Here is a 24,450-nt window from a genome sequence, read left to right as displayed (position 1 = left end):
CATTGTCCACATGGAAGACCCATTTGCGACCAAGCTTTAACTTCCTGACTGATGTCTTGAGATGTTGCTTCAATCTATCCACATAATTTGCCGTCCTCATGATGCCATCTATTTTGTGAAGTGCACCAGTCCCTAATGCAGCAAAGCACCTCAACAACATGATGCTGCCACCCCCATGCTTCACAGTTGGGATGGTATTCTTCAGCTTGCAAGCCCCCCACCCCTTTTTCCCCCAGACATAAAGATGGTCATTATGGCCAAACAGTTCTATTTTTGTTTCATCAGAACAGAGGACATTTCTCCAAAAAGTACGATATTTGTCCCTATGTGCAGATGCAAACCGTAGTCTGGCTTTTTATGGCGGTTTTGGAGCAGTGGCTTCTTCCTTGCTGAGCGGCCTTTCAGGTTATGTCGATATAGGAATGGTTTTACTGTGGATATAGATACTTTTGTACCCGTTTCCTCCAGCATCTTAACAAGGTCCTTTGCTGTTGTTCTGTTGCACTTTTCGCACCAAAGTACATTCTTCTCTAGGAGACAGAACGAGTCTCCTTCCTGAGCGGGATGACGGCTGCGTGGTCCAATGGTGTTTATACTTGCGTACTATTGTTTGTACAGATGAACGTGGTACCTTCAGGCGTTTGGAAATTGCTCCCGAGGATGATCCATACTTGTGGAGGTCTACAATGTTTTGTCTGAGGTCTTGGCTGATTTCTTTTGATTTTCCTTTGATGTCAAGCAAAGAGGCATTGAGTTTGAAGGTAGGCCTTGAAATACAGCCACAGGTACACCTCCAATTGACTCAAATGATGTCAATTAGCCTATCAGAAGCTTCTAAAGCCATGACATAATTTTCTGGAATTTTCCAAGCTGTTTAAAGGCACAGTCAACTTAGTGTATGCAAACTTTTGACCCACTGGAATTGTGATACAGTGAATTATAAGTGAAATAATCTGTCTGTAAACAATTGTTGGAAAAATGACTGTGCACAAAGTAGACGTCCTAACAGACTTGGCAAAACTATAGTTTGTTAACAAGTACTTTGTGTAGTGATTGAAATACAAGTTAATGATTCCAACCTATGTAAACTTCCGACTTCAACTGTATATATGGCTCCTACACTCTTTTTCTAGCTAATAGCAACGCTGCAGTGTCTATCACGCCTCCAAAAATGGTGCCTCTAGTGGTGTTTACAATTAGCGATCGTGACGCACCTTCCACACGTATTCACTTCAGATGCGTATAACATGGAATACTACAGACAGTGGAGAGAGTATTAGAGTGTCAGACCTTGTTTGTGTCTGTTGAAGAGGATGCTCTGGGCTTTGAGGATGAGGATGATGTTCTCGGGGTCGGGGCCGTCGATGATGCGGGACGACTTGGTGCACAGGAATTCATAGGCCTTGTTTACTTTCTCAAACATGTCCTGAACACACAAAGACAGTTTATTAACACCTCCCCCCTCTGAACAATGACAGTAATGCTCCAAGACAGGAGTGGAAAAACTAGTGTGTCCCAAATGGCACCTGATTCCTTATATAGTGCAGCAATGGTGCGGTAACATACCCTGCCCTCTGGGTTCTTGTCCGGGTGGTACTTCTGGGCCAGTCTGAAGTAGGCCTTCCTGATCTTACTCTCCTCGTGTCTGTGGAGAAACCAAAAATCAAACACACTCCATATAGAGAGTACCGATAGACATCTTGGAGAGGGAGAAGCTTCTTCTTTTTGCATGCAAGGCCACTTACTGTCCCTGTCCCTTGGGAAGATTGAGGACTTCGTAGGCGTCGTCCACAGACATAGAGGGAGGCTTCTTCTCCACCTCCCTCTTCCAGGCCTCCAGGGTGTCCTTCAGCAGCTTCACCTGCAGGGGGGGGGGCAGACGACGACACAGAGCACGATTAACAGTCTCCATCTCGCTCATACACTGACACCTTCTCACAAATCTCACACAGTCAATCACCACACACACACACACAGAACATACGGGCTCTCGGATGGGCCAGTTGGGGAAGCGGTTGGCGTCACACAGGTGGCGGAGGTAGTAGATGTTACAGAAGAGCTCGTTCTCCAGCTGGGGGAAGCTGACTACAGGGATGGGGCAGTACTGGTAGAGGGCTCGTGTGTTGCTGTACAGCCGTGGGCTGAAGTCAGCCAGGTGGGTCGCGATTTTCTCAATCATCGTCCGCCTGCAAGGGGGGCAAGGGGGATGAGACGTCAGACACTAACCAACACACAAGAGGTGTATGTAGACAAACAGATAGAGCAAAACCTTGGTCAAAACTATTTGTTAGACCTCTCCCCAGACAGACAGCAAGCTTGTGCCTACCTCATCTCGCTGCTCCAGATGGCCTCTGGCGTGTCAAACTCTCCCAGGAAGATCTCGGAGAAGCGCTCTGCCTCGTAGTTCTCCAGGTAACACACCATGGCCTCAGGCATCACCGGCCCCAGCACACTGCGCTGGACGATGTCTGTACCTTTGGCCTCCTCTGACTTGAAGGCCTGCTTCAGGTGACAGTACTTCAGGAACCTACAGGAAAACACAAGACGTGACAGAGTCCAAAACGCACAACGTAAAAGGACCTATCTGAAGAGCACAGTGTGTGTGTGTGACATGCGTGTCCGTGTGCATCTCTCCAGCAGTCGGACCTGGCCACTGGCAGCACGTTGGAGCCGGTGTACATCATAATGAAGAAGAAGATGCCGGTGAGGTAGAGGCGCTGCAGGTTGGGGTTGTCCTGCATCACCAGGTACAGCACGTTGGCCACCTTCTCCACCAGGATGGGGTCAAAGGTCAGCAGCAGCTGATTGGAGAAGGGAACAGAACATGAGACATTTGATCAAACATTTCATTTAATAAAAATAAAAACCTCCATCTCACTTTTAATGTTGAGTCCAAGAATTTAACAGATCTTATTTGACCAACGTTTTAGTCTCAAACAACCTTCAGATTATTTTATATATAGGAAAATGAAAATAGGAAATAGTAGACATTTCTTGTATTTAACCAGTTAGTCCCACTGAGGTAGGAAGGATATACCTAATAATAGGCTGGTTCTGCTCACCTGGACAATGTGAGGGAGGCAGGTGTTATCGCTGACCATTCTCTTGATCTTGGGTAAGGGACGAATAATGGCATTGTCCTGGTCCCTGGGGAAAGACAGACACATTGTCACATTTTTAAACTGTGTGACGGCAAAAGAGAGAAATAGAGGGAGAAAGGGCCGAGCAAGAGAGGAGACGGTAAGAAAAAATAAATAAATATATTTTTGTTTAATGAGTCAGAACCGAAGACCTTCTCCCTACCTGCTGGGGTAGTAGGAGCACATGGTGATGAGCATGTTGAGGATGAGCGTGGCCAGGTCCGTCTCGTTCATCACCGCCTGCCCGCTGGCCAGCAGGCACCACTTGAGCTGCGGGATGGCCTGCAGGGGGCGCCAGCCGTCCATGCCCTGGGCCCAGCACCTCGTCTTGGCCGTCAGCACCCCATTGCTCCAGAACTCCTGCATCTGATGTGGGAAACGTGGACGTCATTCAGTCATCAAGATATCATGCTTAGAGATAGTTCACCGATGTTACAAAATGTACGTTGTCTTGGATACCCAAACATTTCTAAGTAATGGCACTGGACCCAGAGAAACTCTACCTATGGGGGTAGAGCTTAGCATCTGTGTTGGTTCTGTATTCAGAAGAAACGTACCTCTTCAAAGCTGAAGGGGCCCCTCCTCTCTTTGTCTGCGTTCCCAAAGTACCACTCCTTCTCGCTCTCCCTCTTCATGTCCGCCCCGGCCTCGATCACGTTGCTCTGACAGATAAAGACGCACGTTATTAACATGAAACCAGACAGACTGGCCTGTAATAGAAGTCTATTTGACTTCCGACAGCTATACGCTTCCATGGTCTGCAACTGTATCAAAACATACGTGAGATACGTGATGAGAAGCACATGCTACAATTTGGATGGTTCAGACAGGGAAGTTGTGAAGACCTACCTGTAGTGGGACGGTGGCTCGGCTGGTGTGTAGGTGGGCCAGGGTGAGCAGGTCCACTAGGATGCGGACTCCATTGGAGTCCATCAACTCCTTCACATTTTTCTTGTTGAGGATGAGTTTGTTAAGGAATAGGATCAGTCTGTCTCTTTCCAGTTTGTCTGTAGACTGTAAATGCAGAGGGGGAGAGAGACTTACCATTAAAAAAACTGTCCCAACAGATCTCTGACTAGTTTGTGTGTGTGCCACAGCACTGACCCGGTCCAGCATGCCAACGATGTACTTAGTGTCGGTAAAGGGGCCAATCTCCTCGCAGCACTTCCCATAGACGACGGTGAGAGCCTGCAGGCACAGGCACTTCATGGAAACTTTGGGGGTGAGCAGGAAACGGTGATAGAGCTCATTGAAGAACTCGTACCTGAGCGGGAGAAAGAGAGAGACAGAAAGACAGAGGGATATTGCAATTTGAACATTTGACTTTATTCTCTTTGTTTTGATTTAAGAGCAATATTGTCATTAGATGGGTTAAACATGGTCGATTGTGTTGTAAGTAGCTGATGTCTTACGATCTCTTGATGGCCCCAGACTCATCCGTCTCATCCTCTTCCAGCAGCAGGCGCAGGTAATAGTCACCAATCTTAATCTCATCCGAAAGACACTCGTACCTCACCTGCAACACACACACAAACAACCCCCCCCAAACACACACACACGTTAGCTACCAATCCACATGATCAAAATATAAATATGGTCATAATTTGTTTTGACCCCTGACCTCAAACTCCTGGTGGTTCCAGGAGATGACGCTAGCGTTGCCCAGCTCGCGGTCCACGCCAAAGGCCCTCATCTCTCCCTCCAGAGCGTCCCGCAGTTCCTCCCGTGTCTTCAGGTTCCAGATGAGGTTGGACCGCGAGTGATCCAACTGGAATCTAGGACACAGGAGAACCAGAGATTGAGACGGGACAATTTATCCAAAATCTAAATATTCACTTTTAATGCATGAATTCATTTGATCATTTAAAGTAGGAGGTTGCTCCAGCCGGAGAAACATTACAAACATAAAAAATAAAGGATAAAACAAAGTCTATAATAGTAAGAGAGAGTTCGGCGGCCATTTTGTGAGCAAGTGACCAATGTACCTGTAGTAGAAGAGCTCCCAGTTGGCTTCGATCTTGATCCTCTGTCTCCTCTTCCTCAGAATGACAGGTTTTTGGTTGGGGTTCTGTAGTAGAGCCAAGAACAACGTCAGTCACTACGACACCTCTCCAATGGTCAACTCCGCGTTGTTGGACAACTGGTCTACATGAGTGGACGACCACAGCTAAGATGATTTATGACCCCCCCCCCCCCACTAATACCAGCATTCACAATAGCCTGAGCGCCTGTCAGTTTATGCTATCAAGCCAATTCCCTGTCAATCACGGTCATTGCCAAATTGTCATCTTTGGCTTGACAATGACAGTAATGGAGATAGCAAGGGCACACACATATATTGATCTTGACAACGTTCAAGGTACAACACACAGTCACAACACAGGTGATTGATGAAAACAAATACAAGGAAAGGTATGGTATGTATTGAATGGCATGTATTTTATCACCTTTATAAACCCCACAATGTTACAAAATGATTTTTCACAGTGTTAATGAATTCAAAACATTCAATTTCACTGACCACCAGGTGAGAAACTGTCATGATAACAAACACCAACAAAAACACACAACCTTTGACATAAACAGTGACAAAAATCCAACTACAGAGATGGGATCCCACAACATAACATGCTACATGAGCTCTAAAACTGACAGGTAAGTGTGGGAGGGGTCAAAAAGGAGGAAGAGGGGTTCCCATTGGTCAGTTCTACTTACCAGGTTATTTCTGTCCTGCTGCATTTGATTGACAGCAGAGAACCCCAACAGACAAGAGGGACAGGGTGGGGCAAGAGACAACACAGAGATTATTGGTCCTCAGTCGGATCAAACAGAGATTCTTCTCATTGAAGTTAGGTCAAAGGCAATCTGCACCATACGATCAAAATCTTTATCGACAAAAACAGTACGACAGCCTCCAGTCCAGATTCGCCCACCGTATGCGATGACAGTGGATCTATTTCAAAAACGTTTTTACTGTATCAAATGAACATTGAAAGGAAAATCACAACCGATGTGGTAGCAATTTTAGAATGTGTGAGGTGATTGGTAGGCAGATAAAAGAAAGTTTAATTAAAGGATTTGATTTGAGCTGGACTCACAGACACCCACTGAGCCCTCTAACAATAGTCTCACTCAGAATCCGCACTAACAAGTTTTTTTTTTATCTTGGTACTTAGACAAACCTAGCGTGGTGAGACAAAAACGCAGTGACGGCCACAAAGTATCGGTGAACTTCGGTTTGTGGCAGCGTTGTGGCCCAGTTGATTTAAAAGGAGATTTGACTAAAGTTGTGCGCTAAAGCAGAGAGGCAGCTGTAGGCCCCGTAGAAGAGGGCAGAGAGGCAGCTGTAGGCCCCGTAGAAGAGGGCAGAGAGGCAGCTGTAGGCCCCGTAGAAGAGGGCAGAGAGGCAGCTGTAGGCCCCGTAGAAGAGGGCAGAGAGGCAGCTGTAGGCCCCGTAGAAGAGGGCAGAGAGGCAGCTGTAGGCCCCGTAGAAGAGGGCAGAGAGGCAGCTGTAGGCCCCGTAGAAGAGAGGAGAAGAGGGCAGAGAGGCAGCTGTAGGCCCCGTAGAAGAGAGGAGAAGAGGGCAGAGGCAGCTGTAGGCCCCGTAGAAGAGAGGAGAAGAGGGCAGAGAGGCAGCTGTAGGCCCCGTAGAAGAGAGGAGAAGAGGGCAGAGAGGCAGCTGTAGGCCCCGTAGAAGAGAGGAGAAGAGGGCAGAGAGGCAGCTGTAGGCCCCGTAGAAGAGAGGAGAAGAGGGCAGAGAGGCAGCTGTAGGCCCCGTAGAAGAGAGGAGAAGAGGGCAGAGAGGCAGCTGTAGGCCCCGTAGAAGAGAGGAGAAGAGGGCAGAGAGGCAGCTGCAGGCCCCGTAGAAGAGAGAAGAAGAGGGCAGAGAGAGAGAGTGTTTACTGTTAATAAACAGACCCGGTCAAATGGTCAGTTTAAAGGGCAAACTTTAGTCCTTTAAACAAGACATCTCGCATTCACCGTCTTTGCGACACACTGTAAATGCTTGCGTTTCATTCGTCACCATATTGCACAGAAGTTCACTCAGTGGCATCATTCATACACTCTCTAAGTAGAAGTCATAACAGCACCAAAGAGTTTTAACATCAACATCCCAGAAATACTACACTTCACCAAGATCTCGCTGACGCAGACAAATGAGGGCAGACGCACACACAAAGCAAGCAGAGCATATCTGCTCAGCAGTGTCCAAAACAACAAAGAAGATGATTTGTTAGAATGTGGTTCAGAACACACTGGTTCCCAGTGTCTCTCCCATGGCAAAGTTGCTGGGTGATAGCAATGCTAGCCATGCTAACTGGTACTAAAGTAACTGGGCCAGTCCAGCAGATGGCTATGGAAGCAGTAGAGCCTGCAATACCGCTCAGCGCCAGCAGGAGGAGCAAGAGCCAGAGGAGTCTGAATGAGGGCATTGCCATTAGTGCTACTGGCCCAGAATGAAGCCCCTGAATGGGGGGAGAAAAGCGAGCAGTAAGTCCCTCCTCACCTCCTTCTGGGCAATACCCATTTTGTCCCTCCAGTGCATTAGCACGATGTCGGCCTTCTCCTTGGCAAACTTCTCCACCTCTTTGGCTGCCTTTCCCGCCACCCGCTGCCAGTCGGGCACCTTTTGCTGACCAAATTGGTCCTGTAAGGATGAGACACGAAAAGGCCGGTGAGTAAAAGTTTAAAGCATCCAAGCATACATTAATGTCTAAAGGTACCACAGTGTACGGAGCTGGTAAAGGGGAACGTCGCTATTGTCTCCGCTGCAGGTTACCGTGGCGATTTTGACATTGTCCCGGATGTGCATCCTGTCCACGTCTTTCTCCGGGACGGCATCTGGGCTGTCCAGGTACGCCAGCAGCCCCGTCGGCTGAGGGGAGAGAGATTGTACACTATCAAAACCCCTGTCTCGTAATCATATGGATGGTACACAAGTGAATTGCCTGAACACTCGGGCCGGGACGATAGCAGTATCGAGATACTCCTTACCATCGTGGCGAGGAAACCAAACACAAAGCAGATTTATGTTGGAAACAAACGTTATGTTGTCATCCAGTCACATGCATTTATTTTCCAAGCTAGAGCACACAATATTTTACATACAGCAGGTTCTTAAAGGACTAAAGAGTTCGGTCTGCTTTGTGTTTTCATTTGCGCCACGGTCAAAAAGATTGCTCCATTGGTATCGTCACAGCCCTACTGAACAGCTGTCGGGAGCCTAACCAGTATTCTCTTGAGGAGGCTCATGGCGATGGGGTTCTCTGCTGTCCACAAGCCCACCAGGTGACGACTCAGCTGCCTGTGGGAGGAACAGTTTAAAAACCCATGAGTGAATTTGTCAGAATCCTAACTTGGAATAGGGATAAGTAATGTGGACGTTTGAGTAAATCACGCATGGACGTTATGGGAGACTTGCGCAAAAATCGGACGTAAAACGATTTGAACCCTTAAGTCCTTTACCTGTTGGTGAGCATCCTCTGGTCTGAGCTGATGGTGAACATGGAGGTGTGCAGGTGTCTGGGCAGGGCTCCCTCACTCAGAGCCAGTTCCTGCATCTTAGTGGCTATCTCCTTATCCCCCTCCTAATAAACAACAGTCAGTTATTGTTGATCATCGCCAATATAAATCACAATAATTATCCGGTTTGACATATTAAGACCTGCTACCCCCCGAACTCACCTCAATGATGGCCTTCATCACCAGGCCCGCTCCCTTCACAATGGCCATAGAGGGGTGCTGGAAAACAACAACAACTCACTGAGACAATGTTAAATGAAACCCATCAAAACAGATTGTCACACATACCTCATACTGTACACAGAGCATGTCAGACAAAAACTGTTTCAAATTGTCCTCCATCTTATAGTTTTTAACCCAACATCACCTTTTACTTAAGTGTTTTTCTTCCTTCCTTGTAGTGAAAAGTATATCTTTTTTTTTAAACATTCCCATTTCTCTTATTCTTAGCCTGGAACCCAAACTGAAACAGAGCATAACAGTTATGGATTCCAGACCATCTTTCTCTCGCCCCACCTAGCTACCTGGAAGAGTTTGAAGAGGGTGCGTCCGTTGGAGGCCACCATCTCCAGCAGCATGTCAAACTGCTGTCCCTCGCTGGTCTCGCTGTAGGGGGCGCACAGGGCAAAGGTCAGGAAGTCCAGCAGCGAGCTGATCACCAGCGCCCCCGTGCCGTGGTCCTGCAGGGAGAGAGGGAGGATATAGAAGAAAAAAAAAATCATTGTGAAGGAGACTTGTTAAAGAAACAAGATGGCTTCCTTTGGTTTCGCTCCCAGGTTTCAGCACGAATATCAAAGGGTTCGAAAAAAATCTGAGGCTGAAACACGTACCACGTTGCTGACGAACTTCTCCAGAAGGTTCTCCAGGAACTTCTTGGAGGACATCAGGGAGGCCTTGTTCAGTTGCTCCTGTCGCAGGTCATAGTCATCGTGCATTGGCTGGAAGGATGCAGATAATTGCAAATTTGAAAATTGTAAATAGAAATGTTGCATTACCAGCAGCAGTCACATTCTCTGTAGTGTCATGGCGTAAACACCAGAAGTGTGTGTTAGATGGTCTGCGTGTGTGTGAACTTTTTGCTCAGGGGAATGCAAATGGTACTTACACACATAAGAGCACAGAGCATGTCTATGGCGGCATGTGTCACTCCGTTGTTGTTCCTCTTCAGAGCTTTCACCGTCTTCACCCCCAACTTCTCCCGGAACCTGCAACACACACACACAGATTAAACTAGACAAAGACTCATTCACTTCATTGACATGATATGGAGACAAGGGGGCGGCTCATTGAGACTAGAAATTTAAAAAACGCAGACAGACATTTTTAATGACATCTCTGGTCTACAAATATCATTTTAAAAGGGTCTGTGGGGGGGTTCATTCTCAACTATACAGGAACAAAGAATGGAAATCCTCTCATACATCTCAGTGACCCCAGAGAAGACACAGACAGCGTCCTGGATACATGAGAGACAGATCGAGAGAGAGAAAGAGAGACAGAAAGAGAGGCACACACACACGCAGACAGAGGCGGAGAAGAGAGATGGGCGTCACCTCTCTTTTGATCTCCCGGTGTGCGACACATGAAAGGAGTAGTAGTAGACAGATTAAAGGAGAACAGACAGACTGAGACAAACGAACAATCTGAGCCAGACAGACAGACGCAGTCAGTCTTAGACAGTCGGCAGGCAGACAGAGCTAGAGAGCGCATAGACAGACCGAGGGCATACAGACAGGGAGGACAGGTAGGACATGGAAATTAGACAGAGAGGGCAGACTGAGATGTATGGATTCATATTTACGTTCCATCTGTGAATCCAGACCCTTGACCAGACCTTGGAATGACAGAGTACGTCTGTTACCTACACACTTACCACCACACTACTACACAATACTGCATAGCAACAACTATCAGTTGGAGAGGGGGGTGGAGGGAGGAGCGGAAGGACTGGGAGAACATAGCAGAGGAGGTGAAAAGCACTAATAGTCAGAGCTTTGAAGGGAGAGAGGGTAGTGAAGGGAGAGAGGGAATTCAGGAAGAAGGGGCAGCAGTGTGTGTGTGTGTGTGTGTGTGTCGAGGCCTTACTTGGGAAGCTGTGTGAATGCCTGGAAGCCGGCCTTGGAGGCCACTAGGCGTCGCAGTGCCTGGAAGTGGCTCTCCAGCTCGGCGTTGGGGCCCGGCAGCTCACACTCCTGTGACAGCAGGGCCAAGACAGCATTGCTAATCAGCTTCTCCTTGTTCTCCGAAAACAGACCCTGAGAGACCGGAAGAGGAGAGGAATGTTAAAGATAGCATAACACACACACACACAGTCGTTTGGTAGGTTTGAACACACTTACATCTTGGGTGACGGCGTGCAGCACACCACTGTAAGATACGTTAGCGTTGAATCTGAACACCGCATCTGCAAAGTTTCCATCTGAGGGAGACAAGACAGGGACTCATGGTCAAACCCACAGTGCTTTAGACATACAATATTAAACTGGCCATTACAGGTCACTGATAAAAAATCTCGGTTGTATGCATTAGGGCACACCGTAGAAAAACGTTACTTATTGGACAAATTCAAATAGTCCCTCCCCTGTTGCATTCTGTTTGCTTCCGTTTGGTGCTTAATGAATACACCCGTGAAAGGTGTTACTCACTAGGGGGTGTTGCCAGAAATTTGAGGTGCAGGCTCTCCACTTCCTCATCCACAGGCATGCTCAGTAGGCCCCAGCGCTGGCCCCGCTGGGTGGGGGCCATCTTCACACACACGTCCCTGTTACCCGACGCACGCACCCCGTCCAGCAGGCTGGCCATCAGGGAGTCCCTAAACACACACACACACACACACACACACACACACACACACACACACACACACACACACACACACACACACACACACACACACACACACACACACACACACGTCAGAGTCCGATCAATAAGATGGAGAGGCTAGGGATACAGATATGACCCACAAATACACACATTTTCAAACAAGAGAGATGTGGGATGGGTTAAATACAACACATATGAACAAATGAAGATCAGAAGAGCGTAGACTGAGACCGATAGATTTGGTGTAAAAAAGAAAAAGTGTGGAAGGAAACCGTAGAGGGAAAATATGGCATTCATGATACTGCATGTGTACAATAAGAGCTGTGTGTTTCACTGTACCTGTCTGTGGAGCAGTACTTCCTGATCTGGCCTCTGATGAACTCTATGGTGAACACCTGGGGGTTCTCCGCATCGCAGATGAGAGCAAACACCTGCAGATACACGCAGCATTTCCCCCAGATGACAATTGAAAATAACGGAGCTTCAGTAAAATTTATATGAAAAAGACAAACGTGGCATTGAACAGAGCCTGAGGCAGAGGCCGGGCCATAGAAATAGAAAGGATAGGACAGCTCTGAAATCAAATGTATTTATAAAGCCCTTCTTACATCAGATGATGTCCCAAAGTGCTGTACAGAAACCCAGCCTCAAACCCCAAACAGCAAGCACCACAGGTGTAGAAGCATTATAACACGTCATGGAAAATTCATCTACCAATTCTAGCCCCAGTGTTTATGTCGGAGTTGTTGCAGCCACCCACCTCTCCAAAGGGCTTGATGGTGACTATGTTGTAGGAAGCTGGATCTCTCTCTACCAGACATGTCTCTGTCAGGCACAGGATCCTCTTGACGGGCTCCTGTCAGGGACAAACATCACAGAAGTAGTTAGTCTCAAGTCTATAAAGGGCCAGTTGACCACAAATAAAATGTTCATCTCAACGTCCAAATAAATAAAAATTGCATCCTCATAAAAAGGGAAACACTAAACAGGACATTTATAAAAGTAATGGATGGAGCGATAGGGATAGGAGCGATTCTGACCGAGTGGCGTGGGGAGATCTTCTGCACCACAAACTCAGCCAGGGAGGTGATGGACTCGTCTGAGCTGTACTTCCCGAGTCGGTCTGTCACAAAGTCCTCAAAGGTCAGAGGGTCCTTACGCAGCCGCAGCGTGATGCCGATGAAGTTGCCCGCGTGCTCAATGGCGCTTTTGATGATCTCGTCCCGGTGCTCTGACGCAAACAGGTGCTGAAGGGGAGGGAGAGAGGGGGAGGGAGGAGAGAGAGAGAGAGAGAGAGAGAGGGGATGGGAAGGGGTGGGTGTGCAACACAAATGGTGAATCAGACCTAGACAGTAGAATTCCTCAAGGGCATAAACACATTTGCACACAGACAAGCGAACCTTTGGAGCAGGGTGTCATGTAAAAACCATCCCACCATGAAACGGTTCCCAGTCCCTCTGATCATGTAGCGATTTTGATGTCATGCTATAAAATTGCTCCCAGCGTGAAACCGTCCCCAGTTGTATAACTGCACGCTCGTCTCTTTATGGGGGACGGCCGAGCTCGTCTCTTTATGGGGGACGGCCGAGCTCGTCTCTTTATGGGGGACGGCCGAGCTCGTCTCTTAATGGGGACGGCCGAGGACGGCCGAGCTCGTCTCTTAATGGGGGACGGCCGAGCTCGTCTCTTAATGGGGGACGGCCGAGCTCGTCTCTTAATGGGGGACGGCCGAGCTCGTCTCTTAATGGGGACGGCCGAGCTCGTCTCTTAATGGGGGACGGCCGAGCTCGTCTCTTAATGGGGGACGGCCTTAAGGGGGACGGCCGAGCTCGTCTCTTAATGGGGGACGGCCGAGCTCGTCTCTTAATGGGGGACGGCCGAGCTCGTCTCTTAATGGGGGTCTCTTAATGGGGACGGCCGAGCTCGTCTCTTAATGGGGGACGGCCGAGCTCGTCTCTTAATGGGGGACGGCCGAGCTCGTCTCTTAATGGGGGACGGCCGAGCTCGTCTCTTTATGGGGGACGGCCGAGCTCGTCTCTTAATGGGGGACGGCCGAGCTCGTCTCTTAATGGGGGACGGCCGAGCTCGTCTCTTAATGGGGGACGGCCGAGCTCGTCTCTTAATGGGGGACGGCCGAGCTCGTCTCTTAATGGGGACGGCCGAGCTCGTCTCTTAATGGGGGACGGCCGAGCTCGTCTCTTAATGGGGGACGGCCGAGCTCGTCTCTTAATGGGGGACGGCCGAGCTCGTCTCTTTATGGGGGACGGCCGAGCTCGTGCGGATGTTTCTCACACCCTCCCTCGACCTTGAAAAACTGTTCTGTGAGCATGCGCATGTGTCACACATCTGCCAAATCAAATGGTGACCAGGAGTATTGACTGACCAATCAGAAGCTTGTTGAGGCGTGAGGTTAGCATATAAATACCTGGACTCGCACGTCAAAGTGCTGAGGTTTGATGTGAGGAGAGATTTTTTGCGATTGCGCTACGTTTCCGATTGACGGTGCATATATTTGTACGCTAGCTATACAAACAAGTTAAAACTGCAAACCTCTGAGAACAAACCATCTCAACCAGTTTACAGCTAATTACACTAGTTAGATAGCTAAATCAAGGGCGAGGGGGTGTGAGAAACATCTGCAGGAGCTCAGCCATTATTGACTCAACATTTTTACAACATGACCTCACAATCACAACACATATCTGGGAACTATTTCACGCTGGAAAGATTTTCACATGACACAGGGCCCTCCCACCCTGTTCCTGGACAGATACTGCCCTGTAGGTTATCGTTCCAAACCGTTGTCATTTACTAGATTCAGCATATCATCCAGCTAATTATTAGAAACAGGTGCGCTAGATTACGGCTGGAATGAAAACCTACAGGACAGTAGCTGTCCAGGAACAGGGCTGAGAGCCCTGGTTTCAAGACAGACACAAACAAAGACACATAAACACACACTACCCTCCCCCTTGGGTACGTACTAGGCGGCTGAAGCCCCCATAGAGGATGCAGAAGCCCCCCTGGTAGTCGTTGACCTCTGCGAAGCCCTCCACGGAGCGGTAGTCGTAGGAGCACACCACCCGGTTGGTCTGGGGATCGATCTGGTCGATGCCCCCCGGGGTCACCTCCAGGCTCACGGACTTCCGCGTGTCGCTCCAGTGGTGCTTGTAACAGTTGTAGCGCTGACGGGAGGGACACCCATGTTAACAATGTGGACAAAACCTGTAGCATCACTGCATGATACAGCTCTAAGAATTATCACGCCTAGCTCTGGTCCCAGGGCATTATGTGCGCAACATCGACAAGCCGCACGTACAGTAATGCCATGGACCAGAGCTAGGTAATGATAATGCTTAGAGAACACAATAGAGATCCATAGGGCTCTGTATAGGGAGCCATTTGGGACACATCCATTGTGCTCCTCTTCGATGAAATCACCAGGAAGTTGTATCGATCTGTGCCGTAGATGGAAGTCACCCTTAGGAGAGCAGGTGAGCAGCTGTTCTATTCCAACCTCTCCCTCTCTCACAAGGAAATGGGATTGTGCTGAAGGAGGAGAAAACCCAACACGGACAGAGGCTCTGTCCCAAATGGCACCATATTCCCCATATAGGGCACTACCTTCGACCAAAAGTAGCGCACTACAAAAGGTAATAGGATGCCATTTGGGACCGACACAATAAAACCCTCAGGGAGTCTCCAAGACCAGCTCGGCGCAGGAGAGGGAGAACACAGATCCTATTATTAGTGAGCCAGGGAGAAGAAATAGAGGCTGCTCCACTCTGCCCTTCCTCCTACACTCTACTCAACATGGCCCTACGGTGTGTGCAGGGTTTGTTTACCCATTTGTTCTGTTCCCCCACCTTTTATTCATTCATTCGTTCATGTGGGCATTCACATCATTCCATTCTCCTCTGTAGTGAGATCATGCATTCTGTTCTCCTTTCCCTCTTTTGCTCAGGTCTTCATTCCCTCACTCCTTTCTCCATTACCTCATTCAATACTCACCCTGCCAGTTATCTTTCCCTCAGAGAAGTCTGTCCTGAATCTCTGCAGAGAGAATGGGAGATCAGAGTAAACATGTAATCTGGGCCCGTATTCATAACACTTCTCAGGGTGCTGATCTAAGACTCGTTTAGCCTTTTAGCTCATAATGAAGATGTGGACAGGGGGGGACCGGATCCAAGAGCAGTACTTAGAACTCTGCAACAACTTTATGAATACGGGCCGTGATGCATTGCCATCCATTTAAATTCCTCCCAATGCACTGTATCCTTTTAAGTTAGGTGATTGAGAAATCCTTTGAATAAGTTGACTTAGGCTGTTGAACACAGAGTTTGATTGAGAAAAAAAAAAACTGGCCTTGATATCTGGGTGCTGGACGCGAGCCCTGATATATTGGTTCTCACAGAGACTTGCCCGAATTAGTCGGTGTCTGATAAGGACATTAATATTTGCGGTTACAATATCTTTAGTTTAGATGGTTTAAAAATGGTGAGGAATGGCTAATTATGTAAAAACAACATTCACGTCATCATGTAATCTAAATTTGACCGTTCCCCAAAAATTTAAGATGCTGGTTGAATGCATTTATTTGTTGCTGGGATTTACTGATATGCATTGATATTATTACTAAATGTGTCCCACAAAGGTCGTACTGTACTTTAGGGCCCTGTACTTTTTACCATCTATATAAATAATATTGGTTTGTCTGGAAGAGATTGTAACCTCCACTTGTCTGTTGCCCATTCTGTTGACAAGGCTCTTTCTGATCTTCACTCTGCCTTCATTGTTTTACAGAAAACTTTGATTGCCCTCAAGCTAGTATTGAAAGCGGGTAAAAAATTAAGTGTGTTTTCTAGGGCTTACAATAATCTCAAGTGTTTTAAGCACCTGTACCTTGGATGGTACCCATATTGACTGTGTAACTGCTTACAATTACCCAGACATCTGGATGGACGACAAGTTGTCTTTTTCAAAAACATACTGATGAGTTAATTAAGAAGCTAAAAAAAATAAAAAAAATGGGTTTCTTCTATAGAAATAGGTAATGCATCTCGCTTAACAATAGAAAGCAGAACATTCAGTCAACGTTCCTACCGGTCCTGGTCTACGGCGACATCCATTTAATGCAGCTGCCAACACACTCAACCCACTGGGATGCAGTTCATCACAGTGTACTACGCTTCATTAAGGCTGACAGGTTCTGTACACATCACGGCATTCTGTATCAGAAAGTAGGTAGGCCATATTTGACGTCTCATAGATTGATGCACTGCTCTCTTTTTGTTTATGAAGGTCTTTCACAAAAACTCCATTGTTAATAACATTTAGACACACAGCGCCTTCAGAAAGTATTCACACCCCTGCACTTCCTCCACAGTTTGTTCTGTTACAGCCTGTATTTAAAATGGATTAAATGGATTTTTTTTTTGGGGGGGGTGGGGTCACAGTCCTACACACAATAGCCATAATGTGAAACTGGAATTGTTTCTCAAATGTTTGTCAAATTAAAATGAAAAAAAATGGAGAAAAACATGAAAAGCTGAAATGTCAATCCGTTTTCAATTTATGACAATCCTGAATAAGTTCAGGAGTAAAAATGTGCTAAACAAGTCACATAAGTTGCTTGATTACTAGGATTACTCTGTGTGTAATAGTGTTTAACATGATTTTTTAATAACTACCTCTCTGTACCCCCACACAACTATCTGTAAGGCCCCTTTCAAACACAAATACCAGGGAGGTTTTTTTAATGCCACGCAAAGGCCCCACCTATTGGTAGATGGGTAAACAATTAATAAAAAGTAAGATTGAATATCCCTTTGAGCATGGTGAAGTTATTCATTACATTTTGGATGGTGTATCAATAGAAAGATACAGGTGTTCTTCCCAACTCAGTTGCCAGAAAGGAAAGAAACCGCTCAGGGATTTCACCATAAGGCCAATGGTGACTAAAACCATTAGAGTTTAATGGCTGTGATAGGAGAAAACTGAGGCTGGATCAACAACATTTTAGTTACTCCACAATACTACCCTTATTGACAGTGAGAAGGAGGAAGCCTGTACCGTTTGCAACAAGGCACTAAAGTAATATTGCAAAAAAATGTGGCAAAGCAATTCACTTTTTGCCCTGAATACAAAGTGTTATGCTTGGGGCAAATCCAATACATTACTGAGTAGTACCACTTTCCATATTTTTAAGCATCGTGGTGGCTGCATTATGTTTTGGGTAACTTGTAATCGTTAAGGACTGGGAAACAGAATGGAGCTAAGCACAGTTAAAATTCTAGAGGAAAACCTGGTTCAGTCTGCTTCCCACCAGACACTGGGAGATGAATTCACCTTTCAGCAGGACAATTATCTAAAACACAAGATCAAATCTACACTGGAGTTGCTTAACAAGACAACAGAGAACTTTCTTAAGTAGCCGAATTACAGGTTTGACTCAAATCTGCTTGAAAATCTATGGTAAGACGTGAAAATTGTCTAAAAATGATCAACAATCAATTTGGCAGAGCTTGAAGAATTTTGAAAAGAATAATGGATCAATATTGTACAATCCAGGTGTGCAATGTTCTTAGAGACATACCCAGAAAGACTCACAGCTGTAATCCCCACCAAAGGTGATTCTGACATGTATTCACTCAAGGGTGTGAATACTTACGTAAATGAGATATTTCTATTTCATTTTTTTATACATTTGCAAAAATGTATAAAACATTTTCACTCTGTCATCATGGGGTATTGTGTGCAGATTTCAGACAGCTGATTGAGGAGCATTTTAAATGATGAATGTGTTTGTTGTCTATGACTGTTTTGTATCTCTGTTCTGCTTTTCATATTGTACTGATGTGTATAGTTGTGTAATTACATGGTTCATCTATAAAAAGAGACCTTAGTCTCAGCATGACTCCATGTCAAAATAAAGGTGGAGAAAAATATGCTGGTGTAATTTGCATATACTCACTAGAAAGAGAAACTTGAGTCTTACGGGAAATATCAGGCTCATTAAAAAGAGAATCTCTTACACCTCCTCAGAAAACCAATGTCATCAACACATTTTGTTTTCTGCGTGGTGTGAGAACCGGCTGTGACAAGGGACCTGTAACTTGCAAGCGCCATCATTTTTTGCTACATTTTCAGACAATGAGCGTGTTTGCAGCTATTTGTATTTTCACTGCCACTTAGATGTGTGTGTGTGTGTGTGTGTGTGTGTGTGTGTGTGTGTGTGTGTGTGTGTGAACCTTCTTGACAATTTCATTGCTTTTAATTAGGGCTGTAAACTTAACATGTTCATAACGCTTCACATGATCATCGGCAAAAAAAAGTTGCTGTTAATCAAGTCTCCATTTCTTCACCGCACGGAGCATTTTAACCCCCCGGAGTCTAAGGGGGATTCTTTAAGACAAGATATGGAATTGTTTTAAGATGGTCATACGCCAAGGACTATTTAGCTTTTGATTTTTACAACCACTTTAGGTATAAAATAATAAATACTTTGTTGGGGGATGACACACTGAATTTGGCCTTACTGCTATTAGCCCATAGAAAAGCATTGAATAACAGATTCATGTTTTGAAGTGTATACCTGAGCGATATAATAAAGATCAGGAAATAAAAACATTTTGCAACCATATTTAACCCCTTTTTATAGGCACTAAACTACTTCCATATAAAAAAAATATTTAAAAAACACTGGTCCGAGAGCAAAACAACGGCCTTGTTAGCGAGAGTCTCCCCTTTCAACAGAGCGGTCAAATTAGTGTGTGTAGCCTCTCCACTGGGATTCTCTGCCTCTAACCCTATTACTGGGGTTGAGTCCCTGGCTTACTAGTGCTCTTACATGCCGTCCCTAGGAGGGGTTCGTCACTTGAGTGGGTTGAGTCACAGACATGATCTTTCTGTCCAGTTTTGCCCCCCCCTTCCCTCAGGCTCTTGAAGAACAATCTGGCCTTAATGGCCACGTACTCTTATAACCTCCACCCGGCACAGCCGGAAGAGGACTGGCCACTCCTCAGAGCCTGGTTCCTCTCTAGGTTTCTAACTTTCTAGGCAGTTATTCCTAGCCACCATGCTTCTACATTGCTTGCTGTTTGGGGTTCTAGGCGGACTTCTGCACAGCACGTTGTGACATCTGATGTAAAAAGGGCTTTATAAATATATTTGATCGATTGATTGATTGCAGCCCAAGCTTTCGGACTCCACAGACAGAAGTTGGCAGATCGTCAGCAAAACGAAGAACATTGTTTTCGTGAGTGTGTTGTGTGTGTGTGAGAGGGGTCAAAACCAGAGGAGAGGAGTTAGAAACATTCAGACGCTATAGATGTTTTCTTCAGACCAATTTTCAGGAAATTTCCTGGTCTGACGAACACCGCTGTAGCTCTGCCACCTTCCACTGCAGAAGGTCGTCAAACGCTGGATTGAAATGCAGCCAAGTAAAAAAAAATGGAAAATGGATCGCTAGCTTAGACAGTTTTTTTATGATGCTAATTAGATTTGAGACGGCGGCGTGGATATCGGCTCTTGTTAAGCACACGCGTTTCCGCACGGACCCTTTTAAGCGCAGAACACAATACAGTCAATGCTTGCGCCTTTACGTCGCTGAAGACAGTGTGCCTCTAGCCAAAATCATGTAAATATGTTTTTTTCTTTCAGCCACAGATTCGTGCTTTTTTCATTCAACCTTTATTTATAAACTAGGAAAGTCAGTTTAGAACAAATTCTAATTTACAATGACGGCCCACCAGAGAACAGTGGGTTAACTGCCTTGTTAAGGGGCAAAAGGACAGATTTTTGTATTTTACCATGTCAGCTCGGGGATTCGATCCAGCAACCTTTTGGTTACTGGCCCAATGCCCTAACCACTAGGCTACCTGCCACCCCAAAGTCATGTTACCACTGACTGGGCTAAGCACAAATTGGAATGGTGCAGGAAGAATTGAAAAGGAATAGGCTACTCAAAGAGATGTTTCAAAAGGTAGGCTGCATATGCAAGAGTAGGGCGTGTATGATTGTGTGTAAGAGTGGGACTAAAAGAGAGTGAGTGTAGGCCTGTGTGTGTGTGTAAGAGTGGGAGTAAAAGAGAGGGAGTGTAGGCCTGTGTGTGTAAGAGTGGGAGTAAAAGAGAGGGAGTGTAGGCCTGTGTGTGTAAGAGTGGGAGTAAAAGAGAGGGAGTGTAGGCCTGTGTGTGTAAGAGTGGGCCTGTGTGTGTAGAGTAAAAGAGAGGGAGTGTAGGCCTGTGTGTGTAAGAGTGGGAGTAAAAGAGAGGGAGTGTAGGCCTGTGTGTGTAAGAGTGGGAGTAAAAGAGAGGGAGTGTAGGCCTGTGTGTGTGTAAGAGTGGGAGTAAAAGAGAGGGAGTGTAGGCCTGTGTGTGTGTAAGAGTGGGAGTAAAAGAGAGGGAGTGTAGGCCTGTGTGTGTAAGAGTGGGAGTAAAAGAGAGGGAGTGTAGGCCTGTGTGTGTGTAAGAGTGGGAGTAAAAGAGAGGGAGTGTAGGCCTGTGTGTGTAAGAGTGGAAGTAAAAGAGAGGGAGTGTAGGCCTGTGTGTGTGTAGTTAACAGTACAGATGGTTAGTGTTTTCCTAACATTGTTAGACAAGTTTAAAAGCTCTTTGGATCCATAGCGCCAGTTATTTATTCCTATACTCACACTCATTTAGAACATGCTACTAAAACATTCTGATGTTGTGTTTTCCGTCCATTACAATCAAAGAATAGTATGCCTATAACTCAATGCACTGCTTTTTAAATGGAAAAATATTTTCTTCAGGGCCAAACTTGATTTGTGATTAATCGCAATTAAGTAATGCCATTAATTATTTGTATCATCTGACAGCCCTACTTTTATTATATGTGACGGTGTTTCTAAGCGGCCAACAGTCGGCCACTGTTGCTAACTTGTTGAGCGTTCATGAAAAAAATCATGGCTGATGCTACACATGGGTTCTGGTGGTGGGAGGTGAGTGTAGTTCCCAGTACAACATACTAAAAAAGGGCAATCTGGAATTCAAAGAACTACTAAGCAGTCATCCCACCACTTTTTGGGGAAAACAGCTGAGGGGGTGGGGCTTAAGAAATGTAACCCCTCACAAATATAAAGATGGACCTATGGACTGACCACCCATGATATCAAAATGCTAGCTTGAGCCATATTTAAGTTATACAATGTTATTCTTAATTCTATGGTTTACAAACAATCGACGGGGGAAAAAAGCTTATATTTGGGTTGTAATGAGGTAAGGCAGTTAAACCAAGCTCCTTAGGTATTTATTAAAGTATATCCTTCCAGAACCAATGGTGTGCTCTCTCACCAGTGCCTCTGTGAGCAGCTCTGTCCGGTGCTCTGTGGAGAACTTGAGCGTTTCAGACTTTTTGCCACTGCCCTTGCGGAATGTGAGGTTGAACTCGGTGCCCTGGCCCTTTCCCACCGGGGTGATGCCACAGATGTCCCCGTACGGCCACTACAGGGCACCACAGAGAGTGAGACAGAGAGACCAACATGTCACGTGTCAACAAGTCACATTCCATAACAGTGAAAATGACAGTTCATAGTTATTCATCAACTTGGTGACAGGGGATATGCTGAACAAAACCACAACCACTGGGATATTTAGGACGAAACAGAAGAAACAAAATCTGTTGACAGTCATCACATATTAGTACTCGTCAATGACTGAGAAAACGTGACTGGATTAAAGAGGAGTCCCCTGACCTGGTTTGTGACTTCGAGCGTGGTGGGGTTGTACGTGGTAATGCCATGAGTGCCCACGGAGAAGACTCGTTTGTACCTGGAACAGAGAAGAGGGGAGCTCAGTAAGTCCGATACCTACTTACACAATATTTGATATACAAGGATCTACAAGACACAGGAGGTAGCTTAACACCCAAAACAAATGTCTGCACCTCAAAATGGCACCCAATTCCCTACATAGTGTATTACATTTGACCAGAGGCAGAGACCTATGGGCCCTGGTCAAAGGTGGCGTGGTATAAAGGTAATAGCAGGGCCGTAACAGTCATGGACTTTTAGATGAGTGAGGGATGTGGTGGACATGATTGCCCTTGCTGTAGCCTAAGTAGTGGTATTTCTGAAGTGACAGAGATTAGCTTAGCATTGGCTTGGCTTGTGAATTCCATTAGCATTGATAAAATGATGCTAACATTGTTCCCCGTTAGTCAACGCTCCACAAATTACCTACCGAGCTGGAAATAACCATGGCAGAAATAAATACCTATGACGTCTGGGGAGTTTGACACTGGACAGAGTGGGACCAAATGGACCAGGGAACTTGTGTACATCCAAAATGGCACCCTATTCCCGAGTGCACTACTTTTGACCAGAGCTCTATGCGCGATGAAGGGAATATGGTGCCATTTTCAGAGGCAGACGTTTATTCTGTACCAATACGGATGAGTGGAGCGCTGAAAAACTGATCGGGTTTTGTCACTGGAACTGAATAACCATCCATCTATCCATAGTCTAGGGATGCAACGGTACACGGCATGTTATCGAACCGTTCGGTACGCCCCCACGGTTCAATACGCACACTTGAACCGCTGAATTACGGTATGCCTGGCATTTTCCTATCATTTCCAAAACGTGCCAACTGCACTGCAGACTACACACACATTGTACATTCAGATCCATAGAACCAGGCGAGCAGCTTGTGGCAAACTTTACTCCACAGCAATGTCTCAAAATGTACAGGCCGCAACCCCCTCCCACCTCCCCCCTTTAAAACAACTAATGGACGATTTGCAATGACATCTCAGTAGGAAACCTCACTAAAGGGGCCCCATGAATAGATGGGAAACTAAAAACAAATATTATCTCAGCTCCGGCGTGACAAAGGCGAGCGCTAGCGAGACAGAGGGAAGCAAATTTGAAGAGGCACCGACCTCTTTCAAATCAGCTGTGTGGGAACATTTTGAACTCAGCGTTCAATACAATGATGAGGGTAAGAAGCATTGCTTTGCCACTGTCGGCTACTCGAGTGGAAACACTTCTAACATGTCATTTACATTACCAGGCCGTATCCCTTGCAGGTGGGGCAAAGAGAGTCAACTCGTTTGCAAAAACACAATCTCTCGCTGCTGCTTTCCAACAACAATTTGCGACAAATTCAGAAAAAACTAAGAATTAACGAACGCAGTGAGAGTATTCATAGCCAAAGATTTACCGCCCTATTCGGTGGTTACCGACTCGGGATTTCGTCACCGGATGAAGAAAAAAAACGAACCGGGTTACAACGTCCCCTCCCGCACACATTTCAGCAGCCAAGCAATGCCCAAACTCTATGAAACATCACAGAGAGAAATTGAAAAGGAATTGACACAGACACCCTACCTAGCGCTCCCCACTGATAGTTGGACCTCCAGAGCAACTCAAAGCTACCTCACTGTGACGGTTCACTATGTACTGGATTGGGTGATGAAGAGCTACAGGTTGTCAAAGCTAAGAAGCACTTTTCATTTTTAAATGTTTTCCCTCCCCTTTATTTCATATAGTAGAGACAGAAACCAGGCCTACTCAGTCATGCTGCCATTTTTTCTGACTGGAAAGTTTTATTTGTCTATAGGCAAAAATAAAGAGCTCATTGTTTAAAGGGTGATGTGTTATTTTTTTCTTAAAAAGATACCAAAACCGTACCGTTACTCACAAACCGTGATACATACCGAACTGTGGGCCCACGGTGCCATTGCATTCCTAATACGTACATAAACCAAGTAGTAGCTGACACTGAGGGAGACGGTGGTATAAGTCAAGGGAAGTGTCCCCCGAGATCTATGAGAAATGTAACCACATGCCACATTCAGAGGAAGTCGAAAAGGGCAGTCACTGTAAAGCTAACTGTTTATAAACTGAGTGTAAAAAACATTAGGAACATCTTCCTAATATTGAGTTTGCACCCCCTTTTGCCCTCAGAAGAGCCTCAATTTGTCGGGGCATGGACTCTACA

The 24,450-nt window shown here is 46.1% G+C and overlaps 1 protein-coding gene across 6 annotated transcripts in view; it reads right to left on the bottom strand.

The window, feature by feature from the left end:
* Positions 1 to 24,450, bottom strand: part of LOC124039744 (dnaJ homolog subfamily C member 13-like) — a 48,246-nt gene that overhangs the window by 10,747 nt on the left and 13,049 nt on the right. For 4 of the 6 annotated variants that reach the window (XM_046356048.1, XM_046356044.1, XM_046356050.1 and 1 more), the window contains 33 exons: positions 22,203 to 22,278; positions 21,802 to 21,951; positions 15,501 to 15,542; positions 14,474 to 14,674; positions 12,530 to 12,736; positions 12,250 to 12,345; positions 11,829 to 11,920; positions 11,309 to 11,475; positions 11,003 to 11,082; positions 10,749 to 10,918; positions 9,769 to 9,868; positions 9,494 to 9,601; positions 9,188 to 9,343; positions 8,826 to 8,882; positions 8,607 to 8,728; positions 8,370 to 8,445; positions 7,921 to 8,016; positions 7,648 to 7,788; positions 5,856 to 5,873; positions 5,126 to 5,208; positions 4,762 to 4,915; positions 4,553 to 4,656; positions 4,245 to 4,404; positions 3,990 to 4,154; positions 3,698 to 3,802; positions 3,304 to 3,506; positions 3,063 to 3,147; positions 2,647 to 2,801; positions 2,327 to 2,527; positions 1,985 to 2,186; positions 1,746 to 1,861; positions 1,567 to 1,645; positions 1,291 to 1,426 (listed from right to left, as the gene is read on the bottom strand). In XM_046356048.1, the coding sequence (XP_046212004.1) occupies positions 1,291 to 1,426; positions 1,567 to 1,645; positions 1,746 to 1,861; positions 1,985 to 2,186; positions 2,327 to 2,527; positions 2,647 to 2,801; positions 3,063 to 3,147; positions 3,304 to 3,506; positions 3,698 to 3,802; positions 3,990 to 4,154; positions 4,245 to 4,404; positions 4,553 to 4,656; positions 4,762 to 4,915; positions 5,126 to 5,208; positions 5,856 to 5,873; positions 7,648 to 7,788; positions 7,921 to 8,016; positions 8,370 to 8,445; positions 8,607 to 8,728; positions 8,826 to 8,882; positions 9,188 to 9,343; positions 9,494 to 9,601; positions 9,769 to 9,868; positions 10,749 to 10,918; positions 11,003 to 11,082; positions 11,309 to 11,475; positions 11,829 to 11,920; positions 12,250 to 12,345; positions 12,530 to 12,736; positions 14,474 to 14,674; positions 15,501 to 15,542; positions 21,802 to 21,951; positions 22,203 to 22,278 (4,103 nt within the window). The remainder of the gene's footprint in view (positions 1 to 1,290; positions 1,427 to 1,566; positions 1,646 to 1,745; positions 1,862 to 1,984; positions 2,187 to 2,326; positions 2,528 to 2,646; positions 2,802 to 3,062; positions 3,148 to 3,303; positions 3,507 to 3,697; positions 3,803 to 3,989; positions 4,155 to 4,244; positions 4,405 to 4,552; positions 4,657 to 4,761; positions 4,916 to 5,125; positions 5,209 to 5,855; positions 5,874 to 7,647; positions 7,789 to 7,920; positions 8,017 to 8,369; positions 8,446 to 8,606; positions 8,729 to 8,825; positions 8,883 to 9,187; positions 9,344 to 9,493; positions 9,602 to 9,768; positions 9,869 to 10,748; positions 10,919 to 11,002; positions 11,083 to 11,308; positions 11,476 to 11,828; positions 11,921 to 12,249; positions 12,346 to 12,529; positions 12,737 to 14,473; positions 14,675 to 15,500; positions 15,543 to 21,801; positions 21,952 to 22,202; positions 22,279 to 24,450) is intronic. The other 2 variants (XM_046356045.1, XM_046356046.1) reach the window with 2 other exon arrangements.

Source organism: Oncorhynchus gorbuscha, linkage group LG07 (genome assembly GCF_021184085.1).
Source record: "Oncorhynchus gorbuscha isolate QuinsamMale2020 ecotype Even-year linkage group LG07, OgorEven_v1.0, whole genome shotgun sequence".
Lineage (NCBI taxonomy): Eukaryota > Metazoa > Chordata > Actinopteri > Salmoniformes > Salmonidae > Oncorhynchus > Oncorhynchus gorbuscha.
Note: the sequence above shows the minus strand (reverse complement) of the source record. Positions and strands in the feature narration are given on the sequence as shown.